General features: G+C 43.9%; 1 protein-coding gene across 1 annotated transcript in view; it reads right to left on the bottom strand.

The window, feature by feature from the left end:
* Positions 1–574: 574 nt before the first annotated feature.
* LOC144753708 (hatching enzyme 1.2-like) overlaps positions 575–14,913 on the bottom strand; it is a 34,352-nt gene continuing 20,013 nt past the window's right edge. Inside the window, exons 4-9 of the mRNA XM_078641300.1 lie at positions 11,846–11,998; positions 10,165–10,282; positions 8,178–8,356; positions 6,028–6,109; positions 4,469–4,590; positions 575–1,143 (exon numbers count right to left, since the gene is read on the bottom strand). Of these exons, the coding sequence (XP_078497426.1) occupies positions 1,112–1,143; positions 4,469–4,590; positions 6,028–6,109; positions 8,178–8,356; positions 10,165–10,282; positions 11,846–11,998 (686 nt within the window). The 3' untranslated portion in view covers positions 575–1,111. The remainder of the gene's footprint in view (positions 1,144–4,468; positions 4,591–6,027; positions 6,110–8,177; positions 8,357–10,164; positions 10,283–11,845; positions 11,999–14,913) is intronic.

Consider the following 14,913-nt stretch of genomic DNA (forward strand, 5'->3'; position numbering starts at 1 on the left):
ACTGTGCCCCTGGAGACGCCAACACATGTCCCCATCCAGCCCCCAAAACCCGAGATATCACCCTATTTCCACTTTTCTTGAGCCCCTCTAACCCAGAGGCCCTCAGATCACACAACATCCAGCATTACCCCCATGCACCCAGCCAGCCTGCTGTGTTCTCCTTATAACTAACACAAAAGGATATTTGCCTGACCCCTTTCCTAGGGGTCTCTTTGTTTGCCTGTCGGTAGCAGCCCAGCCCCAAAGACACTGCACCTGATGCTCCATCGTCTTCTGGATGACAGTACCTAGCCGTGCCCTGGTAGATCACGATGCGGCATGCACCCGCACATGCTGAGGTAACCCAAGAAGACGACGCACACATGCTGAGGTAACGCAAGAAGACGAAACAATGAATTGCACAGCATTTCCTTTAACGTGCAAGCATTTAATTTGCAAAATATAAGTCAGAAAGATAAGGACTGGGTCCACTTTAGCAAGCTAATTGCTGACATTTTAGTCTTACATGCAATTTATGTTTGTGTGAATTTTCACAACCCCTCCCTTCTGCCCACATACTTCGAAGGACACAAGGTTATGGTAAAAGAAAAGGCCGCAGTTTATTGCATATCACATAAAGAAAGGATCAACATCTCACAACGTTCATGGTTGGTCATCAGGGACCCATGTTTTGTCATAACTTTGCATCTCTTGGTAATCTTGTCCCACTAGTCCTGTTTCAGACAATCTTTGCAGACAGTCTCACAGGCTTTGCCCACCGGGTTCCCCGTGGGCCCCCATTGGTCAGCTGCAGTTCCAAACCACGCTACTTCACACCAGCCCTCAGGGGGGGACACCAGAAACAAAATATAAGCTGCAGATGAGGGGGAGAGGTCGTGGCATCTTTGACCTCCTTTTAAATCTGCCACTGACGTGAAACTAAAATAAGTGGTTCAAGCATGCCTAAAACACAGGGCAGGAGACACGTACATGCTTTCCATGAGCCGGAAGGCAGATGTCCACATAGGTTTATTATTTAGGAAGTTGAGTATGTGCTAAACAAAGACAGCGTGTCAGCAGAGGCACAGTTCAGTTCTTCGAAGCACTCTTCATCTTCATACACCTGCAGGCTTTAGAGTAGAGTTCTTGAATGAGTCCCCCTCGCTGCAAGAGGGAAGAAGAAGGCGGATTAATAGGTTTTACCACTGGCATGCTTTTGATATTTGCATGGTGAAAAGATGTTACCAAGCTTCAAGTCACAGAATGGCCAGCAGCCACAGGGCAAGCTTCCTTCATACACAGACAGTATAGTACAGCACCAGTACTGCAGACTTCCATTGCGCATACCGAACAAGTACAACAGGTGCAATGGCGGCACTATTACTGCCCATTGCACAGTAATAGCACAAGCAGCAGCAGGAGGCTCCAATTACACAGAGGAGAGGTGTGCTACATCCAGGAGATCTGCACTGCACAAGAGGAGAGGAGGTAAAGTATGAGCAGCAAGTGTCCAAGCATCCATCACAGGCACAGAACAGTCCCAGTACAAGCAGCAGCTGTACACGCTTCTGTTAGACAGACTGAAGACAGAGAGCACAGGCAACACGTGGTAGCTTCCCTTGCGCTCACACAGAACAGTCACAGTACAATCAGCATTTGTGCAAGCTTCTGTTAGACGGACACAAGAGTGAGAGCACAGGCAAAAGTGCTAGCTCCCCTGCGCTCACACAGAACAGTCACAGTACAAGCAGCAGCTGTACACGCTTCTGTTAGACTGACTGAAGACAGAGAGCACAGGCAAATGTGCTAGTTCCCCTGTGCTCACACAGAACAGTCATAGTACAAGCAGCAGCTTTGCAAGCTTCTGTTAAACAGACAGAAGACTGAGAGCACAGACAATTGTGCTATCTTCCCTTGCGCTAATTCAGAACAGTCACGGAACAAGCAGTATTTGTGCAAGCTTCTGTTAGACGGACACAAGAGTGAGAGCACAGGCAAAGGTGCTAGCTTCCCTTGTGCTCACACAGAACAGTGACAGTACAAGCAACATTGTGCAAGCTTCTGTTAGACAGAGACAAGACTGAGAGCACAGGCAACAGTGCCAGTTATGCTTGCGCACACTCATAAACGTCACAGTACCAGCAGCATTTGTACAAGGTTCTGTTAGACAGAGAGAAGACTGAGCACATGCAACATTGTCAGTTATGGTTGCGCACACTCATAACAGTCACAGTACAAGCAGCATTTGTGCAAGCTTCTGTTAGACGGACACAAGAGTGAGAGCACAGGCAACAAACAGTGCTCGCTCCCCTGCGCTCACACAGATCAGTCACAGTACAAGCAGCAGCTTTGCAAACTTCTGTCGGACAGGCACAAGGGTGAGAGCACAGGCAACAGTGCTAGCTTCCCTAGCGCTCAAACAGAACAGTCACAGTACAAGCAGCATTTGTGCAAGCTTCTGTCAGACAGACACATGAGTGAGAGCACAGGCAACAGTGCTAGGTTTCCCTGCACTCACATAGATCAGTCTGTGCAAGCTTCTGTTTGACAGACAGACGACAGAGCACAGGCACACACAGAAAAATCACAGTACAAGCAGCATTTGTGCAAGCTTCTGTTAGACAGACTGAAGACAGAGAGCACAGGCAACATGTGCTAGCTTCCCTTGCGCTCACACAGAACAGTCACAGTACAATCAGCATTTGTGCAAGCTTCTGTTAGACGGACACAAGAGTGAGAGCACAGGCAACAGTGCTAGCTCCCCTGCGCTCACACAGAACAGTCACAGTACAAGCAGCAGCTTTGCAAGCTTCTGTTAAACAGACAGAAGATTGAGAGCACAGGCAACATGTGCTAGCTTCCCTTGTGCTCATTCAGAATAGTCACAGAACAAGCAGCATTTGTGCAAGCTTCTGTTAGACAGACACATGAGTGAGAGCACAGGCAACAGTGCTAGGTTTCCCTGCACTCACATAGATCAGCCACAGAACAAGCAGCATCTGTGCAAGCTTCTGTTAGACAGACAGAAGACAGAGCACAGGCACACACAGAACAATCACAGTACAAGTAGCATTTGTGCAAGCTTCTGTTAGACAGACAGAAGACAGAGAGCACAGGCAACAGTGCTAGCTTTCCCCACGCAAAGACCAGTCACATCACAGGCAGCAGCACTGCAAGATTTTTTTGCTTTTGAGTATTTTCAAGATTGAATGTAGGATGACCTCAAAGCAGGTAAACAATATGACAAGACCTTGTGGAAAGTAGAAGGAATGTTAAAGTGTAGAGGTAGATAAAAAACCTGCAGAAAAGGGAGGATATGTTACAGCTGTTCAGTGTTCAACACAATATACCTAGCTATGGAATCGACATGGAGATGGAAGGCTTTCTATACTTTAACGAGAACATTTAGGGGCATATTTACAAGGACTTATTGCCACAGGAACATGACGTTTTGCGAAGTTCCTGTGACGATAATCCCTTCAATTTATTTACAAGGTGGCGTTAAACTACATTAAGTGGCTTATCACCGCCTTGTAAATAAGGCCCCCTTCCATGTTTCTTTTGCGTGAAAGGGGCGGGTAATGGGCGTTGCTGTGGGCATTCTGTCGCAACCCTCATTGATTTTGACGCTGCCCCCTATTTACAAGGATGGTGTAGATATGGGGCAGCTCCAAAATTAAGACCAAGGAAAACTCGGTCTTAACATGGCGAATTGAGGGGAAAAGTTTAATTTCTCCTCTTATTTTGCTGTTTCTATCTGTGCTGCATTATGCAGCACACATAGAAGCAGCAAATAGCCATGAATGATTTTTTTATGTGCAGGAAGGTGTCCTTTCCTGCACAAAAACAGTCATTTAATAAATGATGATTTGCAACTTCTATGTGTGCTGCACAATGTAGGACAAATAGAAGTTACAAATCACCATTAGTGATTGTTTATGTGTAGGTAGGAGTACCTTCCTGCACATAAGCAATCATTCCCTCAATGCAGGCACCCTTGCACTATGGTGCAAGGGTGCCTGCATGGGAGATAGGCAGCTGAGTTTAGTGCCAGCACTAGGGAAAAGACAGGGATGTGTTGTACCATTGTAAATACGGTGCATCCATGCGTTTTCAGAGCGTTAGCAATTTTTGATTAATGCCACGCTTCGCCATTCACTTGTAAATATGTCCCATAGACTCATAGACTCATGAACGCCGAGGGAAGCGAAGTATACATTTCAAGAAGGATCAGTATTGAGTTAGTACAGAGCTGAAAAGTCATGCAAAATGTGAACACTGCTCTACAGATTAAACATAAGATAACATAACATATATTATTAGCACCAAGTGACAATGCTGGGTGTACTGATATTATACCACTGAGGTATAAAGAAGGCACACTCCCTAGGTGCCCCTGGGTATTACAGTAGTCCCCACACCATCCCATAAATTACAAAGCAACATAAACTACCTGAAGTGAATCACTTATGACCACTTGTTTACTTACAGCAATACAACATGTTGATCTTTGCGATGTCGGTTTCAGTGAACTGTCGAGATTGCCCAATAGGAGTGTTAGGATCGGGCTTGGGCAAAATGGTGGGACTCCCATTGCGTGAGAAGGCATTCCTGTAATGAAACACAAGTATGAGCAGATGCAACGCAATCTTCTACTATTGTGCCTTGTCCACATAGAGGCAATGACCCCTCTGTGAACACTCTAAGTGAAAAGGCTGGTCATTTTGCAAATACATAGAGTATTTAACAAGACTGCATGTTGATGGCAGCATGTGAGCTGAAGTCAATGTTAGTTTCCATTAATCATGAACACCAATTGTGTTAAATCTTAAGAGCTAAGTACATCTCCATAAACTACTCTTTGCATTGATTTCCAGATGGGATACAACCTTCTACATCCAGTAGAGAGGGTGTCCAATAACCTGATCTCAGATATGTTAGCTTTAGACAGAACTTGATATCTCTTTGGTAAAGCATAATATTGACCACTCTTTCTAGTAGGCTTTTCCTTGATTACGTCTTCGATTTACCTGAGTGAGATTGCACTTCCTGCACCATTTTCTGTGTCGCTTCAGGTGACAATGCAATAGATTGTGACTCAACTGAATGGTCAAAAGTCATAAATGTAGCTAATTAATTATCAGGTGCTCACCTGAGGTCAAACAAAATAAAGATTTTGAGAAAATAAATACAGAATGAGTTTTTAGCCCTGAGAGAAACTTCTATTTTTCAGTGTCCTTAGTACTGAGGAATTTTAGAAGAATGTTTTCAGTGTTCTCTCTTGTCCTTAGGAGCCTGTGGGCTACACTGGGGATGTGGAATGATACATGACACTATTCTCATTTGTTCACTGTTTACCCTTATACATGCTTTGTATAGCAGTTGCACCACAGCAAAAGTGGCAGATACCCCAAGCCCGCTTTTTGTAAAACCCAGTAGTGAGATTTAACAAGCTTGCTTTACATCTCATTACCATACTTTATCTGTGCTGCCTAGAAATATTAGAATGACAGTGAATAATAGGTGTATTAGGGTAGGCATATCGGTGAAGGCATATGCAAGTGATAATGAGAGTAGCTATCAGGGGCCATATTACACAAAGTGCTCCGGGGGTGCAGACGCTTGTGCAGCCCTTTCTGCAATATCAATAGCATTTACTGCACCCGCCTACAAGGGGCTCTCCAATCCTCTTTAAAAGTACAGGCAGGTACTGCCTGCACTCTGAAAACACGGAGCGGCTTCAAAGCAAACACTCAGTTTTTTACTTGAAAGCGCTGCCCCCAGGGCATCGCAAGTTCGCGGCTGCCCTGGGGGCAGTGCATTCATCATAATACAGTGCATTTTTCTTTATTGCGCTAGGGGCACGTTTTAAAAGGTGCGCCCAGCACAATGAAGGAAAATGCACTGCATGTATAATATGGCCCCTGATGCCATATCCAACCCAAGATTCCCAAGATCCGATAAATCATTTGTGCAGTAATTCATGAAGTGAAAACCGCTGTTCTCTGTTAAACAATGGCATCTCCAATTTTGTTTCACAAAACGTACCTCGAGTAGTGCATAATTGAAGCATAGTCATAACGTGTGCCAAGATTATTGGTGTTCACCTTCTCAAAATTATTTTCCAAGCCTAAGAAAAAATAATTACAAGCAATCATTGTTCATGTTATTAAAATACGAGTTGATGAAGTCTCAAGTTCAGTTTCCTATAATATCATGACAAATACTACATTAAGGTACTAATAGGAAGTGTGCTTCCACACTGCATATAGCAAGGAATGAGACAAGGAAAGCTGGATGAGGAGGCCTCTCGTTCTCAAGACAACTGAAGTATTCTCTGACACAACTGAAGGTCCTGTGAAATTAGGAGTAACCCTTGGTCCCCTTAATGTGGAAGAACATATGAGACACAAAGAGATCAAGGAACCTGTTTGTATTGTGGGTATCATCTTTTCATAAACATCTTAATCATCTTCAGGAGCAGCTTGTGTTTGGGAAAAGAGGTGGGGCGGGGTGGGGGATGGATGGGGGATGGAGACAAATTAAACAACATAAAAAAGAACTTACTTGCTGCCCTCCACAATCGCACTTATCTGCTTCACTCCTCTCCACTGCAGGCAGGCACAGGTTCCCAGAATTTCCTGTGGCCAATATTGAAGCTGCTCACATGAGAGCAGCTTCAGGATTGGCCTGAGTCCTGATGATTTGCGCTCCCAGACAGACTGGGAGCCTGTGCCTGCTCTCTCCAACCCGGCAATGCAGCTGGGGTTGGAGAGAGATTCTCTGCGCACGTGAGATTGGCCAGTCTGAGATGGCCGGCCATACCCACATGCCCAGTGAAGGCAGTGCCCACCACTCCCCCTCCAGCCTGTCATCACCCTGGCCCTGCCCCAAGACTTGGCACAAGAAAAATAAAAGGATAATAAAATGGGCTTTAAACCCGTTTTATTTTTCACGTTTCTCAGAGTGCTGGCGAGGGGAGCAACGCTCCTTCGCCATAGCGGAGGAGCCGCCGCATCTTTCTGCCAGGTGCTGTTTTATTTTTGGCATCCTGGCAAGTGTCTCTCAGAAATTCTGGAGAACAACACTGTGGTGTCTGAAGAGTGTCACCCGTAACCCCCTTCCACCTTCAAGAAGTAAAGAACAATCCTGGATCTGGAAGAATTCTTGAAGAAAGGAAGGAAGAAAAGAAAGAATATTCTGACTGAAGCCAAACTCAGCTAGAATAGTGACTGAGACACTGATCCTGAAATTGATATTGTCTCTCCATAGCACAGTAAATGCCGAAACAAGAAAAAGAAGTTAGTAATATAGATCAGCGTTCATGGTTTATCAACGAGCTTCATAGATTTAAAGACAAAAAAACATTATTTCTTCAGAGAATGTCGTAGTAAACAGGAAATGTAGACTTCACTGGCCACAACCCCAGCCCATGAGAAGGAAGGGTCACTGGGCCACACAGCATCACGCTGTATAAGTGCTCTGGATTCCCCACGGTGCAGGACGCGCCCGGGCGAAGACAAGGCCAAGAGTGGACCTGTCTGCACACATCCACGCCCGACCAAGACCTGGGCTGGTCCCCCACTCGTTGGCCCTCGTATTCCTAACTGACTTCCCTTTTAAGATATTTTGGAACCCCTTTCTTGCACATACGATCAATGGTCTAGGGGGGTGTTTCCATTTCCTATTTGATTGACTTGACCAGTTTTGTTGTTTAGATACTTCGCATTTGCAACATTTGCAGTCTTGATCAAGTCAGGTGAAAAGGACGACAAATTACAAACTGCATACTTTGCTGATATCGTCAATCGTGTACTGTTGTAAAACTTGGTTTACACCTACACCATTATGCTGCAATGTATGCTTACATTTGTTTCTTTTTAACCAGGAACTGAGCTTACTGGTCCAGTAATACTGGTTTGTTTGTGTGTCATCGTGGCTGTTCCATTTGTACCATTTATTGTCACAGTGAAAGGCTTAGCATTGCCTCCAGCTAATGACTTCACCATAAGGCTGCATAACCCTTGCCTTCCCCATATACCCTCGTTCTCATAGCATCCCAAAAAAGCTGATTTGCAGAATGCAGAGGTTCACCAAACCCAGGCAAATAAAATCAGTATATATTCTATGGCATCTACTGCGCATGGAGTATATCAAGTCTTAACCTAGCTTAGTTACCTCACACCTTCTAGACTTACCCGGCATCACATTCTGGAGGAGGATGGTGACAAAGTCATCGCGGTCACTGCGGTTCTGCTCATGGTGGAAGCCCAGGGCATGGAGGAGCTCGTGCTGCACCGTGCCGGTGAAGACACAGCCGTTCCTCTGTAAGGACACCACCTGACGACCCCCGATCCGTCCAATGAAGGACCAGCATCTGCAGAGGGGGAAGGGCGCACTGTGATGAACACTCTTACACTGGCCGCTCGCCTATACTAGACTCTCACCCGGCTACCTGTAGGCCTCACTGCCCTTCAAAGAACTGTAACAAGGGGCAGAAGGTGAAATATATGTGTCCAAGGGTGTCTTTTTATAGGTTCTCACCACTTCAATATTGAAACCCTACGTAAAAAGCGCATCCCTTTCCTTACTTTCTAATGGCGCTTTAGTGAACCTCCTTACGGAATAAGTTTCTTTATGTTGCCACTCCTAACATACAGAGCCCATCGTTCCTCTATTGATAACCCCCCATACACATATTACTAACAGTGCAAAGTGAGACCATCACTTATTGGCTCGTGAATCAATACGAAACAGTCCGACTGTAACAAAACCGGCCTACACCCCTCCGGCCCACCGGGGGAATGTCCGGTGCCCGCTACGGCCAGCCCTGCCCTGCCGGGATCAGTTGAGAGTTCCATCTAAGCATGGGCGGATTTTGCGGATCCACGATTCACGAATTTGCGGATTCACGGATCTTGGATCCGCAAAATCCGCGGATTATGCGGATCGGCGGATTTGGGGGCGGGGCTTCCTCGAGTGTGTGGGCGGGGCCCAACAGACGGGGCTTCCATGCGAGCGCACATGCCTCTTGTGTGTATAAAAGGTCAGAGACCGATCAGAGCAGCAGATTAAGAGACAGAAGCTCCTGGTCACAGGAACAGCACGGGGATTGCGCTCGTGAAAGTCAAAGATGCAAATGCCTCTGGCCAGCATCACAGCGGATTTTCGATGGTATATTTGGGAAGAAGGCACACCTGCCCAGCCCCCACAACGCTCACGATTGTTTTTGGGCTGATGAATGAGTCACTGAATTTAAGCTTCAACTAGGGCACATGCTTTATTGATATCTGCAAGTGTTTCCTGTTGAGGTTTATTTTTTGTGCCAGGACCGTCGTGCCCGAATGAACCCTGCCCTTCATATTTATTCAAGAAGACACCACCGTTTAAATAATTTACGATGGCGCCGGCAAGCTGCCAGCGCCATCCTGCAAAAGTTACTTAATTAGCTTCAACAGGAAGCTCCAACTGATAAAATAAAGCAGGCGCTCGAGCCCCTGCTGTATCTTATCTATTAGAGCTTCCTGTTGAAGCTAATTAAGTAACTATTTGAGGATGGCGCTGGCAGCTTGCCGGCGCCATCGTAAATTAGGCTCGCTTGAACTTTTGACTGCAAAATCCACTCCGATCGCGGATTGCGGATTTCCGGTAAATTCGCGAGAGTTCGCGGACCGCGAATTTACCGAAAATCCGCAAAATCCGCGATCGGAGCGGATTTTGCGCTCATGCTTAGTTCCATCCCTTTAGTATCACAAGCCTGCAGGGTCCACAATTCGATTATCATTTATACTCAAGTTGTGTTAGCCCAACTATGAGTTTATCTGATTCATTCCAGTAAAGCCACACTACTCTCATGCAGCACTTACAACCTTGTACATTGTCCTTCTCCTTTTAGGGCTTCCAATGTGTGCTATACAATTGCTATATAATCTTCATTTCTCAGATAGAGACATCTGTATCAGACGTGCTGATGTCAAACAGCATCCCTCACATATTCACATGCACTCACCTAAGAATCAGCAATTAGACACTGCCAACAATGGCAATCACACAACCTGTAATAAAAATTCTCATCTGGCACTATGCCAACAATGCCCTATCAGACACTGTGCCATCACATGGGCTGTCGAGAAATACCCATCAAACACTTCCCTTGAAAATGCCCCATGAAGCGCACATACTGACCCATTCTGTGGTTCGATGAAGAGATAGTCGCGTTCGTTTGTTCGAGGTCTGAACGAAATACAGGTGCGTGCGGCAAATGATTGTATGGCACCCATAATCACTGCTCGCTCATTCGGGGCTGATAGGAACAAAGAATCAGAGAAACAAGTCAAAACACTAGTTGTGAGTTCACAAGATTATTGCAAGAACAGCCACACCTAAAGAGGCAGTCTACATTATTTTTGACCAACTCAATGAAACTGTTGGCATTGAAGCTCCACTTAAGTTGACCATATATGACTGCAGGCCAATGAGCAGGCTAAAAGTCGAAGCTATATCTGCAATAGCCACAGCTGGGTATGGCCGGCAGTAATGGCAGTTATGGGTCTCTGATTTGCTCATTAATGCCCATATGATCACAGAAATGTCCACATCATTGACATTGGTGGCTTTGGATAGTATTAGGTCTTTCGTGGATCAGGGTAAATTAGCAGCCCTGATCCTTTTAGATCTGTCTGCGGCTTTTTACACAGTGTCTCATCGCCTTTTGCTTCAGAGGATGCATGAAATTGGTGTGCATTCCTCTACCTTGGAGTGGTTTAACTCGTTTTTAAGTAAAGATCTCATTCGGTACAGCTGCCCCATTTTAAACCTAGCCCTCAGGGACTGAAATGTGGAGTTGATCAGTGATCCTCCCAGAGTCTGACCTTGTTTAACATCTATTTGTCACCTTGGACTGTCAAGGCGATAGGCCTTGAGATCTTTATGTATGCTGGTGATACTCAGCTGATTATTTCCATTGACTACAAGTACTCTGAGTCTCAGGGGAATTTAAGTCGCTGCCTCTCTGAAGCAGCAGGGTGGTTGCAGGCATATTGTTTAAAACTTAATACAGACAAAATATAAACATTGGTTTTTGGTATGGAATGATTATTGGTGGCCTTTGTTGTTAGAATCCACACCGAGGTCTAAAAGGGTGGTGAAGAATCTGGGGTTTTTAATTGATGATTCTCTTTCAATGCAGGAGCTGGTTTGGACGTCTGTGCACTCTTTGCACATTATTTTGGTGGATCCCAGTGACATGGTGAAGGAATAGCATTCAAGTTAAGAATATGAGTAGGCTAGACTAGGGCAATGCGCTATATATGGGTATGCCGGATTATTTGTTCACAGGTCTTGTTTATTCAGAATGCGGTGGCAAGACTGATTTGTAACAGGCCTAGCAGGAGTTCCACGTTGGCCTGTCTCAATTCTCTTCACTGGCTTCCAGTTCGTAAGAGATTCATTTTTAGGCTAGTTTGCCACGTGCACAGAGCACTTTATGACAATGGTCCAGCAATCCTATGTGACAGAGTTACATTTTATAAGCCAACTCAGGATCTCTACTCTGCTATTGAGGCTTTGATATATTGTAGACGAATCAAGAAATCCAGAATGGGTGGATTTGGTGAAGGTTAGAACTGGCAGGTAAGAGTTCTAACTCTGGGATATCCCTTAGGGGACGAGGTGCGCTTTATAAATACTTTACTAATAATAATTTCTATGTCACAGGACATCAGTCAGTCTGAAAAGATAATCACCGTTTTATTTTTATGGGACTGCATGCAAGTGATGAGACCAGGCTTTTATTAATAATATCCAATTGCAGGAACAACTTAAAATCCATAAAAGTTTGTGAAACAAACAATGACTTATTACTTACAGTAGGCGGGAGAGATCTCAAAGGGCACTAGCACCTGCCCGTTGGCAGCGCTGGGCCAGCGGCACCGATCAGAGGCACATCGGTCTGCGTTTCCCAGGGGATCCACTGCGATGTCACCAAATACAAGGGGTGGCCAACCAAAGGGAGATTTACCTGAGAACAATGAAGACAGGAAAAGAGCAACTGAGGTTATATTCTGAATATTTCAGCCATCTACTGCAAAAGCTGGAAGACTTCATGCTTGTTATGAACTCCTTTGCAGTTAATGCTTGCACCCTCACCACTATAGTTCAACTTACGCACTAGTCAACATAAATCAAATAATCACTTTACTTTAGATTACCATTTGATTGAATCATTTAGGTATGTAACAAAAAACACTCTTACGCCCGAGATAGTTTGTTGAAGCAGGAAAAACACACCTGAAACAAAAGAATTTTACCCAAAAGATGGGGAATTCTCTTATTTACTATACATTTTACAAAAAACCACATTAAATTTTACAATATAAGAAAGCACAATTATTTACAAAAAAGAGGGTTCATTTAGTCACAATTGAACGTGCATAGAAGAGAGTGAAAGTACGTGCTCGTGTGTGAGAAAGCGACCAAAGAGGTCAGTGAGGAGATAGAAATACAATAGCGTTCTTTAAACCACGTTTAAGATAGGCGTCCTTAAAGTGGTGGACATGAGCCTGCCCTTACTGTTATTTTGGCAAACAATGTAATTCTTTCTTGCTAACGATAAATCTTTCTTGCTAACGATAAATCGTTAGCAAGAAAGAATGACATTTTTTGCCAAAATAACAGTAAGGGCAGGCTCATGTCCACCACTTTAAGGACGCCTATCTTAAACGTGGTTTAAAGAACGCTATTGTATTTCTATCTCCTCACTGACCTCTTTGGTCGCTTTCTCACACACGAGCACGTACTTTCACTCTCTTCTGTGCACGTTCAATTGTGACTAAATGAACCCACTTTTTTGTAAATAATTGTGCTTTCTTATATTGTAAAATTTAATGTGGTTTTTTGTAAAATGTATAGTAAATAAGAGAATTCCCCATCTTTTGGGTAAAATTCTTTTGTTTCAGGTGTGTTTTTCCTGCTTCAACAAACTATCTCGGGCGTAAGAGTGTTTTTTGTTACATACCTAAATGATTCAATCAAATGGTAATCTAAAGTAAAGTGATTATTTGATTTATGTTGACTAGTGCGTAAGTTGAACTAACATCTAGGACCACTTTTTTTATAACCAATTGATACCCAGGTCCTTTTGACTCCTATTGGGCTACCCCTTGTTAATAACGCCCTCACCACTATAGCCACAGAGTACAAGAAGCTTCATGGAAACCTCTTTTTCGAACCCTCTGCCTGTAGTTATCTGTTTATGAACCCTACAAGGTCCTCTGTTAACACTGTTTCATGCCTGGAGAGCAGGAATGTGTCTGCATGTTACCACAAATTGTAAAATAAAAACAGATTTTGAAAGCAACTCACGTTAATGGTCTTAACTGAAGCATTTTCTACAAATCTCTAGGTGAAAGTTTATTACCTTCATTTCCATAGGATAGGGATGTGGGTGTCTAAAATACACCCTGTCATAAGTAAGTAGGATATGAATTCTACTAGAGGTCTTGCAGTTCTGCTGTATCAAACCCATCCAGCCTTCTTCCTCCATAGAGTGACCACACCCCTGCAGGACATGCAAGATGGAGATGAGATATCAGCCATATGTATGTACAACCTGAATGTCTGAGGAAATGAATGGTATGGCATGGTCTGTATTACATGTAGTTTACCAGCAGGATCAATTCCGTACTTTGCACTTGGTCATAACACAGTATATACAGTGGCTTATTTATGGTTTAAAATAAATTAATCTATCACCTCCCACAGAGTCATCAAAGAAATGTTAATGGTTCTTGAACAATTAAAATGGGCCTGTATGTCATGCTAAAAATGCACAGGTCATCTGTGTGAGCTTGGGAGCTAGAAAATATCTAAAATCCCATTCTGTTGGTTCCTTGGTGGCACCAGAACGGGTAGGAGGTGTTAGGATGGCATTTTGTTTAACTGGTCTTGTTGTGTTATCTTGCTTTCACGTATGTTGTTATTTCATGTTACTTTCATTGAAGCCTGTAAGAAGCTGCTTCTGATTCCAGAATGCTTAAGGTTTGGGGATCATCAGTTGCCGCAGGTAAATTGGAGACATTAGACAGGCATTTATGTACTGCCGTTTATGAGGAACAAACTTGGATTTTGAAATTAAAGACAGTGTTGTGTCTTTACATTTGGTGACTAGTATTAAATGCCAGGAAAACCACGCAGTGCAGTGGCAGAGCTACCAAAAGGATTCATTGGCAGATTTATAAACCTTTCCTACTGAGAGTGGAGACTAAGTGGTGGTCTGAAATAGTAAAACAGCATGTGGCTTATCGTAAGCCTGAGAATACAATAGGACATTTTAGACCTACAGTATTTTTTCTAACTATTTTTATACCATAGATGAGGAAGGAAAGATGTCGGAGGATCAAAAGAAGAGGATATTTTGCATTTTGTTGGTCCAGAGGGATTGAAAGTATATGAACATATGGTTAAAGATACAGGTGAGGGAGGTGATGAAAATGTTTTTGATAAGACTATAAGTGGCTTTGATCGATATTTTGCACCTAATGTGTGTAGTGGTATAACTGATTTGGAAAACACAAGAACCATCACTCAATCATGGTGGATAGTTTTGGGGCATTTAAATTGCTCCCACTTATCTAAGAATATGCTAAACTCGCATGTGAACTAAAAGTTACGTGACTTTCAAGGATGTAGTAGGTTTGCATGCTGGTGAGGCACCTTGACGAAGGTTTGACTACAGGGCCCACCTCCTCACAGTATCCCAAGGTGGAACAAGCTACCTATAATTAAGACTGGATGCAACAAGTACTGTCTTCACTAACAGTCGGGGTTCAGTAAGTATTGACTGCATAACACCCAGAGTTTATCATATTCTTTGGTCCTGAAGAAAGCCAATCTAGCCCTGAAAGGCAAAAAAGCTAGCTGAAACATGTTAATCAC

Source organism: Lissotriton helveticus, chromosome 5_1 (genome assembly GCF_964261635.1).
Source record: "Lissotriton helveticus chromosome 5_1, aLisHel1.1, whole genome shotgun sequence".
Taxonomy (NCBI): domain Eukaryota; kingdom Metazoa; phylum Chordata; class Amphibia; order Caudata; family Salamandridae; genus Lissotriton; species Lissotriton helveticus.